Source organism: Diabrotica virgifera, chromosome 4, assembly GCF_917563875.1.
Source record: "Diabrotica virgifera virgifera chromosome 4, PGI_DIABVI_V3a".
Taxonomy (NCBI): Eukaryota; Metazoa; Arthropoda; class Insecta; order Coleoptera; family Chrysomelidae; genus Diabrotica; species Diabrotica virgifera.
In genome coordinates this window covers 116643938-116661105 of record NC_065446.1, presented here as the reverse complement: position 1 = coordinate 116661105, position 17168 = coordinate 116643938, and the positions used below count along the sequence as shown (strand labels likewise).

The following is a 17168-nucleotide window of genomic DNA, read 5'->3' as shown; positions in this document are numbered from 1 at the left end:
TTTTGATAGTTTAGTTTTTTATATATTTTTGTGTTACTAAAAGAGTTGCTACTGATATTTTTATTAAATGAAAAATTCAACAAGACTGGTAAATGATCTGTTATGTCATAATTAATTATATTTGGACTTACCTTTATAAAGTTCTCCTTTAATCGTGTTTTGAGGAATATATGATCAAGACATGTCAGAGATTCTGGCCTTGTTACATCCTCATATAATGAAAAAAAGCCATGAGAATTAAGGATAGAAGTATATTCACTGACTATGTGATCTGTGTCATTCAGAATATTTAAGTTTATATCTCCTAAAAACAACTCAATATCTTTTGAATTTTTTTGAGAAAGATATTGATTCAAGTCTGATAAAAAATTAACTACATTTGAGCTGGGTGAGCGATAGCATATATTAAAAACAAAAGTTGTGTTTTCAAAAGTTAGTGTTAAGCTTGTTATACTTATTTTAGATGTAACTTGTTTGTTTGTATGTATAAGTGGATTTAAATTGAATTTAGTATATACTAAGATACCATCAAAGCTATTGAAATCTCCATCATCATAATAAATATTAAAACCTGGAATGTTACACTGAGAAGTTGAGTACAAGCTGTGGCATTCTGTTAAGATTATTAAATCACAACATTGTAAGTTATAAGCTTGAAGAAATACAAGAAGTTTATCATGATTTGTTTTTATACCCCTAATATTGAGTAACAAAGTATTTAGTTGAACCTGACCTATACTAATAACACTATTTATAGCACTTGGTTCAATAGTAACTTTTTTATTTTCAATAGAAATATTATCTAGAATATCAGCTTCCATAAAACGATTGTTTAGAACAAAAACTTGTTTATTTTACTACACCATTTACAGCTTCAAGTCCTGCTCACACAAAATCTTCACCGGAGCCTCAGTTCTAGTTTTTTTTAGTAATATTTTACCATTTCTGGTAAAAACTGAGTAGAAGTTTTTTTGTTTCTTTATCTCCATCGCTTTTTTAAAAAGCTTTTGAATATGTGGCGTCAGATCTTCATTTATGTAGATTTTGCTGTTTCCATTTAGACCACAAACATGAGTGTCAATTCCCTTCATTTGTTTCACTTTTTGAAAAAATTCGATTTTAGTTTTATGGCTACTTAGTTTTACTAGCACAGGTGCATTTTCGTGCTTACCTAAGCGGTATGTTTCACAGATTGAATCAGCTTTAATTTCAATCTGCATTGACCTTGCAACATGTTGCACAACTTCAGTTAGGCTTTTATTTTCTTGCTTCGGTATACCACCTATGATGATATTTTTCTCTATTTTCTGTTGTTCTATTTCATTTATCCTGTTTTCCAATTCTTGTATTTTCAGTGTCATAGCTGCTTTGTCTTCTGTTAGTTGCTTTGTTTCCGAAAACAGCTTCTCAATAGCCTTCTTCTGCTCATCGAATGAGTCAGAAATGTACTGGACCGATTTCTTCAATTCACCAAGTTCTTTATTAATTTCTTTCTTAAATGAGGATAGGTGCTCCTTAAGTAGATCCCCAAATATAGCTTTAATCTTCTTCTCATCCATTTCACTTGTACAGCAGCTTACAAACTCTTTCTGGTTCTTGTCTTTATACACAACTTTGGCCTGCCTTGCACAGCTTGGATGAAAATAAGAAGTGCAATTTTGTGCAATATGTTTTATACATATTATTTTAATAAACATGACGATATATTTAATGTTTGAAAAGTGTAAGACTAAAAAGTAAAAAATAAAAAAATATGAAAAAGAAAATTTTAGGTAACGCTTTTCTTTAGTTACGAGTGCCTAAAATTAAAAATATTATAAAAAATCAACTAAAAAGCAAAAAATTTAAAAAAAATTGAAAAAATCTAACACATTCGTTAAAGAAAAGCGTCGGGCGAAAACCGTTTATTCGATGAAGACGCGCCACGCTTTTCTTTAACCAATGTGTTAGATTTTTTCAATTTTTTTTTATTTTTTGCTTTTTAGTTGATTTTTTATAATTTTTTTAATTTTAGGCACTCGTAACTAAAGAAAAGCGTTACCTAAAATTTTCTTTTTCATATTTTTTTTGTTATCTAAAAGGGTTGTGTTGTGGTTTCTTTTTTGCAATCCTGCCATTTCTTTAAAGTCTTTGTATAGGTTGAATATTGATAATAGATCGTATTTTTTCTGGAGATCTATCTTTCTTTACATTTTAAATTAATTGAAAAGAAAATTATTTAAGTACTTTAAGAGTATATCTTCTTCTTTTTCTTTTTGTATAGACATGACTCTGTTTGTATTATCAATGTGCCTCCAGTAATTTGTCGTTCCATCATGTTCGTGGTCTTCTCACTGATCGTCTTTCTATTGGGGAACCGTCTCTCGCTGTCCTTACTACTTACTCTATTTGTTGTTATTCAGCTTATGTGGTCATTCCATTCTACTCTTCTGGTTCTTACCCAGTTATTAATGTTGTCCACCTTGCATCTCCGTCGTATATCTGTACTTCTAGCTCTCTCCCATAGTGTCTTACCATCGATTTTTCGAAAGGTTTAAGAGGGTTTAAGAAGAAAGAGTATGTAAACCATTTAATTTATAGTTGAGCGCTTTCGGATTACACAACCATCATCAGAGTTATGAGCAAAATTTAAAAAGTATCACTACTAAAGAGAGATGCCATTGTTAAAAAAGTGGAAAATTTTTTTTGAAGTTTCTAAAATACTCAGTAAAAGGACAGCACATGACTTGAGAAAACAAGACTGGGTTATGGCACTGGCACGGGTGCAAGCACCCATCCATATGGATAGAGTTGACAGAGTTGTAACTATTTGCACAAAAAAAATAAGACTATTTTGCATTATTTTTATAATTTATTTTCATAAAAATATAAAGGTAGATATAAAAAAGTATAGATTTATTCAGCATATATTTTAATATTGTAGTCCAAGGCGTTTCCACGGCCAGATTCTAGTTCAATTGTTATAAAGTGATGGTCCACTCCTCCTTCGGTGATGCGAGCAGTTGAACCTTTCGATTCGTCCTGTTCACTAATAACCATCACACAGAAAATATTGGCATCCCCACGCCATTCATTCTGAAATTAAAAAAAATTTGGTCAATTTCAAGTACATAGGTATATGTAATATTAACTTTGTGTATAGAGGGTTCACAAATATAGTGCCTTCATTATAAATATTTTATAGTTGAAAATTTGTAAGTTATCAGGACCGACTTAAATCCTAATAAAATAATCCTGCTAATTTTTAAGGTTCTAATTTCTAAGAATTTGAATTTGGTAAACTATTTAATGCAAAAGTTTGCAAAGAATAATGTCGCGCATATCAGATATAAGTAGAGAACATGAACTTGATCTCGATACAAAGAAAACAAAGTACATGGTAGTTAGTAAGCACGAAATATTAATAGTCCAGAGAAATAAGATTTTTCTCGTGACACATCCCCCTCCAGGCCGAAACCAAATTTTTTGAGTAGTATACGGTAGTATGGACATCTATAATAATAACCTATGTGTTTCCTGCAGCCGATTTTGATGATATACATAGTTGTAAACAAATGAAGATCAAAAAACGGTAAAATTTCGCTTTTTTCGTCTATTACTAACAAGTGAAGCATTCTAAACAAATTTGAGAATAAGAAACTCATAAATCATATAAAAAACTTTAATGTGGCGTTCGCTAAATATGTCTATGATCCTTATTTGTTGCTTAGAAAATTGCAAAATAAGTCATAAATTTTGAGATTTTATAAATGTTCATAACTTATGTTAAAATTAAGTTAGAACCTTCTTATTAAACGGAATACTGAGACTTCTTGTGCTTAAATTATATTTTAAATTTCAAAGCAATTGGTTAAATAGTTTAAGAGTTATTTAATTTGTTTATCCCAAATTCATTTCTTTTTCAACACTATAGAAAATTATGAGGTTACAGTCAGTGGCGGCTCGTCAGAGGAGGCAACGGAGGCTTAGCCTCCCCATAATTTTTTTACACATTTTGTGTCATATCTGGGACATAATATTTCTAGAATTATTGATGAAATGTCACTGTTTTGTTTATTTTGAATCACGAGAAACAACAAGCGCTCGTACTAATAGAAAGTGTAAATTATTGCACACTTTTGTAACTAAACGCATCTGGAATGCATCAGTATGCCCACCTGTATGCTGTGAGCAGCTCCTCATATCCCTACCAAGGGAGGTAGAAGCCAGACTCGACTCCGTTGTGTTCTAAGTTACGACAAACGTCTCGAAACCAGCGATATAGTTTCCTATGCGTACAATAATACTCGATAGAGAAACGTAATATTATATCGCTTCACGTCAAACTACCCAGAAATATATGCCAAGGGAGGCAAAACCAGAATTAGGCTCACTTGTGCTTTTACTTATATTCTATTCTATAAGGAAGTTAATAGTCAGGGTATTTCTTGGTGTGATTTTATCATTTTATTTCTTTTAATTAGTGTTTGGTGAATTTTTGAATTTCATATATTTTTATTTGTGTTATTGGCTTGGTAGGGTTATTTTTACAATTTACGTACCGTTGTTTGTTTATATAAAATGTATATAAATTAATAATTTTAATACTTTAAGTATATTATAATAAAGCTTATATTATTAAAACCTTAGAAAGACCACAGCCAAATTTAACTATTATTAAATCCTCAGGTAATCGTCAAAATCGTGCATTTAATATTAACTGGTATAATAAATGGGACTGGTTAACCGGGTCTATTAAGAGGAAAAAAGTTTTTTGTGTAAATTAAAACTTTTTGCTAAACAAAATATAGTAACTGCTTTAGATACAGCTCAAAAAGAGGCCATAATTACTTACAATAATCAGGTTTTGGAGAATAGGATGAATTTAAAAAGGCTTATCGATATAACACTATATTTGGCTTCGCAAGAATTAGCTTTTCGCAGACACGATGAAAGTGATGATTATTCCATTAATCGCGGCAATTACAAGGAACTTCTATCGTTGTGGGGTAATTATGACTCAAAATTCGAAAAATTTCGTTAATTTTAGATTTACTCCTGTTTTTATAAAGTTCTTTTAGTAACAATAATATTATTATTAGTTACAAAAGCTATTCTACATCTCAGTTATCAATGCAAGCATGCGGTAAAAGAGGGAGGGTCCCCGTAAGGTGAAATGTAAATACAAATGGTTAAAAACAAATGGAGCCTTAAATTACTTTTTTGGTGCATTTTTTTGCTAGTGCAAATTTGTCTAGATTTTTTATAGTTAGAGCCTCCCCTATTGTAAAACTCACGAGCCGCCACTGGTTACAGTAATACTTCGGACAGTTTATGAAAGAACATTTGTACTATTAACTTAATTAAAAAAAAATGACAAAAAGTAATTTTAAACAGTGTAAAATTATTTTGAAAAAACATGTCGATTTTGTGCTTACTTATAAACAATTAGAATAACTTTTTAACCGTTACCCGTAGAAAAATTATTTTTCATATTTAGAAAGACTGAATTTTTATACACATTTAGAAAGAAAACAATTGTCCTAGGACAATTAGGGACGAAGTTAGCCCCATGTTTTTTAATTCACACGTTCTTGCAAAATAATTTTGCAATATTTAAAATTATTTTTTGTCATTTTTTTAATTAAATTAATAGTGTAAATCTTCTTCTTTCATAAACTATCCAAAGTATTACTGTAACTTCATCATTTTCTGACTTAGAGTTTTGCAAAAAAAATAATTTGGGATAAAGAAATTAAATAACATTTAAACTATTTGACCAATTGCTTTGAAATTAAGGGTATGATTTAAGCACCAGAAGTCTCACCATTCCGTGTAATAAGAAGGTTCAAAGTTAATTTTTACATAAGTTATGAATATTTATAAAAACTCAAAATTTATGATTTATTTTGCAATTTTCTAAGCAACCAATACGGATAGACATATTCCACGAACGCCATATTGAAGTTTTTTATACGATTTATGAGTTTCTTACTCTCAAATTTGTTTAAAATGCTTAACTTTTTGGTAATAGACGAAAAACGCGAAAATTTACCGTTTTTTGATCTTCATTTGTTTATAATTATGTATATCATCGAAATCAGCTGCAGGAAACATATAGGTTATTATTTATAGATGTCCATACTACTCATAAAATTTGGTTTCGGCCTGGAGGGGGTTGTGTCACCAACAGGATATTTTTGTCCTTATTTCTCTGAACTATAAATACACGGCTTTAGTTAACCAACAACCAACTGACAGGGTGGAAAGCTACATATATCTTGGTATCAACATAAACAGCCAATGGAAAACAATTCTACTTACTGAAATAAAATAACGATAACGAATTGGAAAAGCGAGATTAGCGTTCGTAATGATGAAGTCTCTTGTAAGAAGAGAAACTACTTAAAGTGTACAATCTACACTATCTTGATATTAAGGTGCATTTTGGGGGTTTTCAGGGAGTTAGTGTTTAATGATCAACAAAAAAATTAATAAGTTGTTACAAGTTGTAATATTTAGCGAAATATGGTTATAATGTAGCGTTCGTGCAATTGTGAAAACGATAACACAGAAACAGCTTCTGTTGAACCCGCGGTTCAAAATTGTTATTTAGAAATAACAACGAGGCTACCCCATTCAAGGGCCAGAGCCCTGAGCACGCCAAATAGAATTCTATTTTTTGACGTCACAAAATCGAATTTCACAATGCAAGAATCGACCGCTGCTAGGCAACGTGATGTCACTAAAATAGAATTCTATTTTGCGTGCTCCCACTACAGAATCAGAAAGATGTCAAAGAACTCATCTGTCATTTAGTGCCAAAAAATACACTACGCGTCAGGGAAAACGGGCCACCCACAAAATGGGTAATTTTTGATGTCTCGAATTTCCTAAACCTGTTGTCCGATTTAAGTGACTTTTTTAATATGTGATTATTATGGTTGTGAGACGTGGACGTTAAAAACCAACAATGATAAATAAATTAGAAGCATTCGAATTGTGGTACTATCAACGAATCCTAAAGATATCGTGGTATCTTATATTATATATCCTAAAGATATATCTGATATAAAAAAAAACACAGTTTAATTGATACAACCGGTATACAATAACAATTTACCTGTCTAGCAGCAACAATATTATTACAGCGATATTGTTAAAGAATAAGACTATAACATATTAAAAAATCCCTACACCTCAGGGTAGAAGGGATAAAGATATATACATATTGAAAAATCACTTAAATTGGACAACAGGTTTAGGAAATTCGAGACATCAAAAATGATCATTTTGTGGATGTCCCGTTTTTTCTGACGTGTAGTGTAGTTAATAATGTTTTTTAACTTTAGCCGATAGGTATATGAGTAAAATTGCAGCTATAGAAAAAACTACTTCTCTGACTTCATTTCTACCTGACTAATTTCAACCCTTCTTCTAGGTCTGGATCCCGCGTATGAAAAAAAAGTTGATTAATAGCAAGCTAAAAATTTGTTAATAGCTTAAGGGTGTCTAGTCGGATAAACTTTGATATATGGAAACACTGGAACAGGGACAGTTTTAATTGTGGAACAAGTTAAAAATTTGGAACGGTCAGACCACGAAAACGGCACATTTATTTTGTCCGACAGAATAGACTTAAACTCTCCGAACAGAGATGAAACTCTCATGCAAAAATCAGACTGCTATTTATCACCTGTCATAATTCATGTCATTTGACATATCCTACATGTTCCACTCATTAAAACGCCCATTTGGTGATAAATAGCAGTCTGCTTTTTGCATGAGAGTTTAATCTCTGTTCGGAGAGTTTAAATCTGTTCTGTCGGACAAAATACATGTGCCGTTTTTGTGGTCTGACCGTTCCAAATTTTTAACCTGTTCCACAATTAAAACTTCCCCTGCTCCAGTGTTCCCATATATCAAAGTTTTTCCGACTAGACACCCTTAAGCTATTAACAAATTTTCAGCTTTCTATTAATCAACTTTTTTTTCATACGTGGGATCCAGACCTATTCGAAAAATTATTAATAATAATCCAATATGTAGGTTCATAAACTAAAATAAGTAAAAGTGGTATTTGTCGGAAAAGGAAGTAGAAGATATTCTAGGAACATGTAGTGTATGTCCAACGGTAGATATTATTGACTGATTAGATAGAGAGATAGTATGAGTAGGTACATGAGTACATACTTACAGTGTTGTCCCTTACTATAAAAGGTATGGCCATTTTTTCGACGTGATCTCTGTATACTATTTTTTCTGGGTCTGGATTGGCACAATTTCCTTCTATAATATCATGCTGGCCATCATTGGAAGACGTAGGTAAACAAGTAATAAGTTGAGTGGAAATTAAACAAACGATGAAAATTAGTAAATGTTTCATTTTGTAGTTAAACTCTGTTTTAAGGTAGATATTAGATACACTTCTGTAGAAAATATACTAAACTTTATAACTTGAATTGACTTGATATCATTTATAGATTTAGATAAATGACGCAAAATTGAAGACAATAATTATTATAAAGTTTGGCAATTTGTTAAGAATTTTTAAAAATTATTATCGTAAAAAGATTAAAAACGATGAGGATTAATTTATTTATTGTCCCAATTTTTCATTGTTAAAATCATCCAACCATAATCCAATTTTTATCTTAATCCAGTTATAGTACTCGGATTTTGAGCATTAATCTCAATTAAGTAGAGCTTCACGATATTCGATAAAAATATCGATTTTGTATTGATATCGTATCGAAAATCAATATGATACCGACATAATACATACCTTAGCAATATTAATGTCGATACAATACTTATTATCTGAAATCAATACAATACCTACTCTTGTATTGTCGATACGCTTGCTAGTCCAGAGAAATAAGGTTTTTGTCGGGACACTTGAGCAGCCAGGTTGGAAATGGATTTTTTGGGTACTACCATAGCCACCTTTACTTAACAAGCCATGAAGTTGAAACTTGGCAACATCTATTCGTAGACCGATTAATTCTGACAGTTCTCATTTGTTTTTAAATAATTTTCACTGTATTTACAGAGAAACTGAAATATTTTACAATGTTTCGTGCTCCAAATTATAAAGAACATTAAAAGGTATGTTATTAAGATTATTTTAGTTCAATATAATATATTTTTATATAAAATTGCGTGCATATAGAAATCCGTCCACTTAAAAATGTTGTCATTTTTAATGTCTTATATTTCCTAAACCTGTTGGCACATTTAAGTGATTTTTTTAATATGTTATAGCCTAATTCTTTAACAATACCGCTGTAATAATATTGTTGCTAACCAGTTAAATTTTTATGGTGTACAGGGCATTTATAAAATACTGAAATTAAAACCCAACTATAGACTCCGGTTTTCTTAACATTCTGTTTTTTTTATTAATTCGCTTATGTTGAACAACTAGATTTGTTCTTTATCAATTCAGGGTGTTTCTAAATAAGTGCGACAAACTTTAAGGGGAAAGGAACAAAATGCAAAATTTTGACTCCTGTATTTTAAATGTATTCTTTTATGTATCATTTTTTTAATTCTGAGAAAACTAATAAGTATTTTTGAAAAATTTAAACGCAGAATAAAAGATTACTTTATTACCGAGGGCCGAAAGTCCCTTAGAATGAATAAAAAGTTTTTTTTTTTAATGACATATTTGAAACTAAAAATCACACTAAATTTTCTTAGTTTTTCACCCCTGTAACTTAATAAAATAAATATAGAAGTTTTCAGGAACTTTGGGCCCTCAGTCCTAACGTAATCTTTCACTCTGCGTTTAAATTTTTAAAAAATACTTATTAGTTTTCTTAGGATTCGAAAAAAAAAATGAATCCCGTTCAAGGAATTACTTTTAATATTATTTTGTACAAACTTCTAATTAATAATATTTTCTTGTTCGACTCAAAAAATACTATAAATTTTACCAGAATTTGTACTTTAAAATCGTAGTTTCGAAAGCGGTAGTCCGAAAGTCAGACTACCGACGTCATGAATAGCGACGTTGCCTTTTTCTCTTCATGGCTTGTAAAGTAAAGGTGGCTATGGTACTACAGTATTTCTCATGATCATCTTTCAGTGCGTCACAGCTTTTCGATTTCTTTCTAACGCATTAAATTGTATGTGACAGAAAAAAGGCACGTCGGTGATTACATTTCGTCGGTGACATTTTTATAACATTTATTCTAGTTATTCTAGTTGTCGATAGATGGCGCCATAATAAAAAAATATTTTTTTTTAATTAGATAATAATATTACAAATATAATCTGTATAATTTATAAGACTATACAAATCAAAGAAAATACCATTTTATAAATGCAAGAAACACTTTTGATTAGTTTTTATTCCAAATTGAAAATAAAATGTGACAACTGTCAGATTTAACTAAAATGTCATGTTAGAATAAATGTCATAAATGTGTATTATCACGGACTTACCCTTTTTCCTATCATTTGTTACGCACTGAAAAATGATCATGAGAAATACTGTATATACATACATTTTAAATACAAAAATCCCCGTCACAGTTCGGACGAGAAACTTAGTTATTAACAAATAAGGATCAAAAATGGCAGTTTTTTCGTTTAAATCACTACAGGTAAAAATAGGGTAATTAAATATCTTATTTATAATATTCTTCTTTTTTTAGATGAGCCAAGGTTTAAAATGGCACTTTTTGAATTTTGGTCCAATCTGTTTTTGTTTCGGAAAGTGCAAAATAAGACTAAAATTTCAAAAATAAAAAATGTGCTATAACTTTTGCGAGAATGGCCTTAAGATTTTCATATTGCACAAAAAGTTGAGTCAAACATTCCATATAATGCACATAAAAATTTAAGACGATTCGTCAATTAGTTTAAATTTTATCAATTTGTTTATCGCAAAGAGCTTTTTTTTTCGCAATGTTATTGTTCAGAAAATAAAAATGACATAGAAATTCTGTGAAAACCACATGCAAGAATAATAGTTATATTTTTAAAGTATTGAAAAAAATCATTTAAAAGTCGTTTTTATCACTTCGAAAAAAGTTTAGTAAAATAGAGTTATTTTTTGGCTTCTAAACAATTTGAATAACTTTGTTAATATTGACTATAGAGTAAATCTACTTTAGGATTTCAAAAGCTGGTATTTTTATACGAATTTTCAGAAAAAAAACTTTTTGCCTAGGTTAATTAGGTTCAAAGTTAGCCACTTTTATTATTTAATTCGCAGTTACTTCTATATACATCAAATTCTCCTGTAACAGTGTTAGTTACCATACTACTCCGAAACGACTTGGCCGATTTTTATAAAATTTTACACGTTTATCCTGTAGGACAGCGATTCTCAAACTTTTTGAGTCATGTACCACCTACAGTTCTTTTTAAAAATTTTGCTATCACTTATATTTTTATATTGTATTAACAAGACTCACTATATACTACTATTTTGATTTTTTTTGTGTTTTGTGTACCACCGAAAATGATGAGATGTACCACCAGTGGTACATGTACCACAGATTGAGAAACGCTGCTGTAGGACATTGAAGAGGTTTTAATCTATTTTTTATACACATAAGTTATAAGGGGGTTGTTCCCCCTGACATTTTTTTCTATTTTTTTTTGACAAAATTATCTACCTTAATTTTATATGATGTAGAATTAAAAAATACATACAACCCTTAATTTTCACTTTTCTATCACCAACCCCTATTTGTTAATAGCCATCTATATATTTACATCTATAAAATTTTCCTGTCACAGTGTTAGTTTCCATACTCCTCCGAGACCGCTTGACCGATTTTTATGAAATTATATACGTATATTCGGTAGGTATTAGAATCGGTCGTAATCTATGTTTTATATCCCTGAGTGATAAGGGGAGTTCCCCCTAACATTTTGTAATGTTAGGTGGGATTGTGTGTACATAACGTACTCTATAAGACTACGAGTACATACAAATTAAAAAAATTATTATCAAAATCCATCAAGAAGTTCCAGCGATATTAATCGCAGCATATGTTTGCAGAATCAATTTCATTTTTTGAGTGCACGTATTTTAGTAATTCCCCTCCACCGACCACGAATTAATTCCGTTCGGACGCCATTTTAAAGCTTTATTAACCACTCTGTTGAGGTTCAAAGTTTACTTAAACTTTTACACATAACCTATATATCTTTAACCTCAAAATGGCTCTAGTTAGGTTGCTTAATTGTTATAAACAAAGTAGCCGTCAATTAAATAAAAAAAGTGGCTAACTTTGACCGTAATTAACCTAGGCGAAAAGTTTTTCTTGGAAAATTCGTATAAAAATACCAGTTTTTCAAATTCTATTGTAGTTTTAGCCTACAGTCAATATTAACAAAGTTATTCAAATTGTTTTTAAGGCAAAAATGACTCTATTTTAGTAAAATGTTTTCTGAGTAATAAAAATGACTTTTTTATGATTTTTTTAAATGCTTTGAAAACATGACTATTCTTCTTTCACTTTATTTTCACAGAATTGCTTTATCATTATTATTTTCTGAACAATAACATTGCGAAAAAAAGCTCTTTGGGATAAACAAATTGAATAAAATTTAAACTAATTGACGCATCATCTTAAAATTTTTTGTGCATTGTATGGACTGTTTGACTAAACATTATGAAATTCCTAAATTCATTTTCGCAAAAGTTATAGCAAATTTTTTATTTTCGAAATTTTAGTTTTATTTTGCAATATCCGAAGCAACAAATAATCGGACCAAAATTCAAAAAACGCTATTTTAAACCTTGGCTCATCTACTAAAAGAAAAATATTATAAATGAGATATTTAATTACCCTATTTTTACCTGTAGCGATTTAAACGAAAAAACTCTCATTTTTCACCCTTATTGGTTAATAACTAAATTTCTCGTCAAAGATGTGACGGGCATTTTTGTATTTATAATGTATTAGGTACATAGTACGCAAAAAACCCATTTGCAACCTGGCTGCTCAAGTGTCCCGAACATGTTATATTTTTGCCTTATTTCCCTGGTGTATGCCTCGATATTGATAATATCGATATCGAGAAAAAAACATAAAACGCCACGTGAGTGCTGTATAAGGCCTATTATACAGTTAAAGTATTATAAGAGTTATTAGACGCACAAACGCGTATGCTCTCCATTAGTGCGAGAGATAAGGACGATTAACCCAATACCTAACTCAATTTCGATATTTTATTGCAATCTCCAAGACCTGGACCAGACACAAATATTGTATTATGATGTAAATCATATAGTAGTGTTTTTCCCGTTTTATCTCGGTTAGCTAGGAATATTTTGTCTGTCCAAGCGACGTCCGTACCAGTCGAGCGGCTTTTTTCTGACGCAGCGCTGGTACTAACGAACAAAATATGCTTTTTAAAAAATAAAAGTATCAAAGAACTCATTTGTGCGAACAGATGGATGTAGAGCTCTTTAAAGGATAATATTTGTGAGGTTACAATGTAATAAGAAAGTATTGCCGATATCGATACACGATACGATACTTCATTAGCATGGCATAACCAATACAATACTCAATACTTAAAAAGTATCGATGTTGTATCGTATCCGTATCGAATTAAGTAACTATATTTAGTCTATTTTTCTATTTGTGACTTTCTTACGTCTTCACTTAAACCTGCGGGCAAAAGAAGGATATTTTGTATTCACATTACCTCAGATTGAACTGTAAAATTAATCGACTCGATGTTGACCTGGCTGTGTAATCAACTTCCATATTTATAATGAAGCAAGCAATACGGGTCTTAAATTGTAGAAGACAATAAAGATACCTTTAAAGCAAAATATTATATCGTATGTAATAAAATTAATTTTAACCACTTTTAAAGTTATTAGTGCAGTCACTGAAGGTGGATATGAGCTATTACCTGCGATTTCGTTGAACCTCCATCGATTTGCATGAAAATTGGTGAGTTGTTAGAAGATATCTCAAGGAACAAAGGTGACATGGTGCCAACTTCCGCTTTTACCCAGGGGGTGGAATGCCACCCCTCCTCGAGGGTGAAAATTATTTTATTAATAATAACCCCACAATGCGATAGAGGGGCAAATTATAAGCAAAATTTGTTATATAAAGTTATTACAATAAATCAAAACTTTTTGACTTATTAAAGATCAAAGATTTTAATTTTTCTTGAGAAAAATGCATGTTTTTAACCGATTTTTAATAAATAACTCAAAAACTATAAGTTTTTACAAAAAAGTTACTATTATCAAAATTGAGGCTAATAAAAAATTAAATAAACTCCTTACTGGAAAAACCTTTCAGTATTAACTAAAAGTGAGTTATAGGTAATTGAATGTATATTTCTTTCGTCGAGTACCCAAGTCTAAGTATTCAAGCTTAAATACCGGGAAAATGATTCATTTTATAACATAAACTTATTAAACATTTGTCAAAGTTCATAGAAATATCTATCAAATAAGCCTTCGAACAAGTTGAGAGCATTAAAATTTATGCACCAAAAATGTTTCAAAATGTATCTTTTAAAAATTTTTCCAAAAAATGTTATTGTTTTTTTGTCAATAACTCCGTTAATTTTTAAGATATTAAGTTTACCTAAAATTTAGTTAAAGTTGGTTTCAAGAGCTATTAAAAAACGTCGAAATTAGTCTTTTAGACCTCTTACTTTTTAAAAATAAAAGGTTAAATAGCCCTGGTTACATGGTTCTCGCAACAAAATTGAAATTTTAAACGTTTCTATCTCGGTTATTTTTTACTCTATGGAAATAGTAAAATGGGTAAAGTATTTTGAAAAGAAAAAACTAAAATTTAGTTTTATATCATTTTTTACGTATATTAAGTATTTTTGGAGTTATTATCAAAAGAAAATGAAAAGTACGATAATTTTAAAATTCTGATTTTTTTAAATTATATCTTTTTTTTCAAAAATATTCATTCTAAACCGGTAAAAATTGTTAAAATCATTAACTATGTTATCCTAAAGAAATTCTTTTAAGGAATACTACAAATTTTAATTTTTGTGGAAATGGCGTATGTTTTATTTTTCACTTTTTCCTAAAAAATTCAAAAGGGTTCTTTTATTTTCATCATAACTTGCTTAATTTTGATGCTATTACTTTCTACTGGAGCTCATTTGATAGGTATTCCAAAGTACTTTGACAAGTGCTTAACAAGTATATTCTATAAAATGTTTCGTTTTCCCGTTCATAAGTTCAAAAAATACACATTCAATTACCCATATCTCACTTTGAAATAACATTAGTTTAGTTCTTTAAGTAGGGAGTGTATTAAATTTTTTATTATCTTTAGTTTTGGTAATAACAGCTTTTTTACAAAAGCTTATAGTGTTTGAGTAATACGTGAAAAAGAGCTTTAAAACATGCATTTTTTTAAGAAAAAATAAAATCTTTGATATTTAATAACTCAAAAAGTATTGATTTATGATAACAACTTTATATAACAAATTTTGCTTAGAAGTTGCCCCTCTATCGATTTCTGGTATTATTTTTAATAAAAAAAATTTCACCCCCGAGAAGGAGTGGCATCCACCCCCAGGGTAAAAGCGCAAATTGGCATCATGTCACCTTTGTTCCTTGAAGCATCTTCTAACTACTCACCAATTTTCATGAAAATCGATGAAGGTTCAACGAAATCGGAGGTGAAAACCTTTAGTAACTCCACTAATACTTCTTTTGCCGCGATTGGAAAAAATGTTGAGAGTGAATTTTTACGATGCGCGCACATACCGACAGAAAAAAGCAACAGTCTGAAGTTAGTTGTTAAATATTTTATAAGTTACTTCTTCTTCTTCAGGTGCCATCTCCGCTACGGAGGTTGGCAATCATCATAGCTATTTTAATTTTTGAGGCAGTAGCTCTAAATAGTTGTTTTGAGCTGCATCCAAACCATTCTCTCAGGTTCTTCAGCCATGAAATTCGTCTTCTGCCGATGCTTCTTCTGCCATCTATCTTTCCCTGCATTATGAGTCGCAGGATGCCATACTTCTCGCCCCGCATCACATGTCCGAGGTACTGTAGTTTTCTTTCTTTAATTGTCAGTTCAACTTCCTTCTCTTTACCTATTCTTCTCAGTACTTCATTGTTCGTAACTCTATCTACCCAGGAAACCCTCATAATTCTTCTATACGTCCACATTTCAAAGGCGTTAAGTCGTCTCATTGTCTCTACATTTAACGTCCATGATTCCAGTCCATAGTATAGTACACTATATACGTAGCATTTTGTTAGGCGTACTTTAAGAGCTAATGTTAAATCTTTACTACATAGGACCTTTTTCATTTTCATAAAATTAGAACGTGCTTTCTCGATTCTGACTTTGATTTCTGCATTGTAGTCATTATTTTCGGTTATAAGTGTCCCTAGGTAAGTGTACTTTTTTACTCTTTCGATCTGCTGGCCCTCTACTATCAAGATTTCGTTAGTATTATGGTTGTTTTTACTAATTTTCATAAACTTTGTCTTTTTGATATTGAGAGAGAGTCCGTACTCCCTACTACACCTTACTATTTTACTCATGAGTATTTGCAGGTCTTGTAAATTATCGGCTATTATTACTGTATCATCTGCATATCTGATGTTGTTAACTAAGACTCCATTTACTCTTATGCCGACTGTTTCATCTTCCAGAGTTTCTCGCATTACCTCTTCAGAATAAGCGTTAAATAATAGAGGTGATAGTATGCAGCCTTGCCTGACTCCTCTTTTTATTTCCATTTCTTATAAGTTACGTATTAGTGCAAATAAACAGTGTGAATAAATAAAAATATATACAGTCGGATAAATGAAAGATTACCCATAAGCGATTTTATTTAACACATCTTTTCTAAGTTCCACAAATGAATGAATCAGTATTATTATTAAAAGAATAATTTATATAATTATTAGATAGGTACATGTTCTTACGCTGGCCAATTTCTTTTGTGACATGGTCACACTCGGTCACAGGAAAATACAGCGTGTTTTATACAGGGTGGTTCATCTTATTCGCCTCGGTCTCTGTACGGAAAACCACTTGATATTTTAAAAAAATTTCTTCAGAGAAATATACAGGGCCACTAATACTACAATCTAAAAATAATGTGAATTATACAGGGTGCTCCAAAAACGAGTGGTATATCAAAGTTATATTTTTTCTTATGGAATGCCCTATATCTGATGACATTACTGAATTGACCTTAAAAAA

The 17168-nt window shown here is 30.6% G+C and overlaps 2 protein-coding genes across 2 annotated transcripts in view; both read right to left on the bottom strand.

Moving 5' to 3' along the window:
- Positions 1-866: 866 nt before the first annotated feature.
- LOC126883639 (uncharacterized) lies at positions 867-1559 on the bottom strand. Its single transcript, XM_050649295.1, has one exon. The coding sequence runs from the start codon at positions 1557-1559 to the stop codon at positions 867-869; it is 693 nt and encodes a 230-aa protein (XP_050505252.1).
- Positions 1560-2831: 1272 nt separating this feature from the next.
- LOC126883119 (probable salivary secreted peptide) overlaps positions 2832-17168 on the bottom strand; it is a 29995-nt gene continuing 15658 nt past the window's right edge. The window contains exon 3 of the mRNA XM_050648363.1: positions 2832-3075. Coding sequence (XP_050504320.1) covers positions 3039-3075 — 37 coding nt within the window. The 3' untranslated portion in view covers positions 2832-3038. The remainder of the gene's footprint in view (positions 3076-17168) is intronic.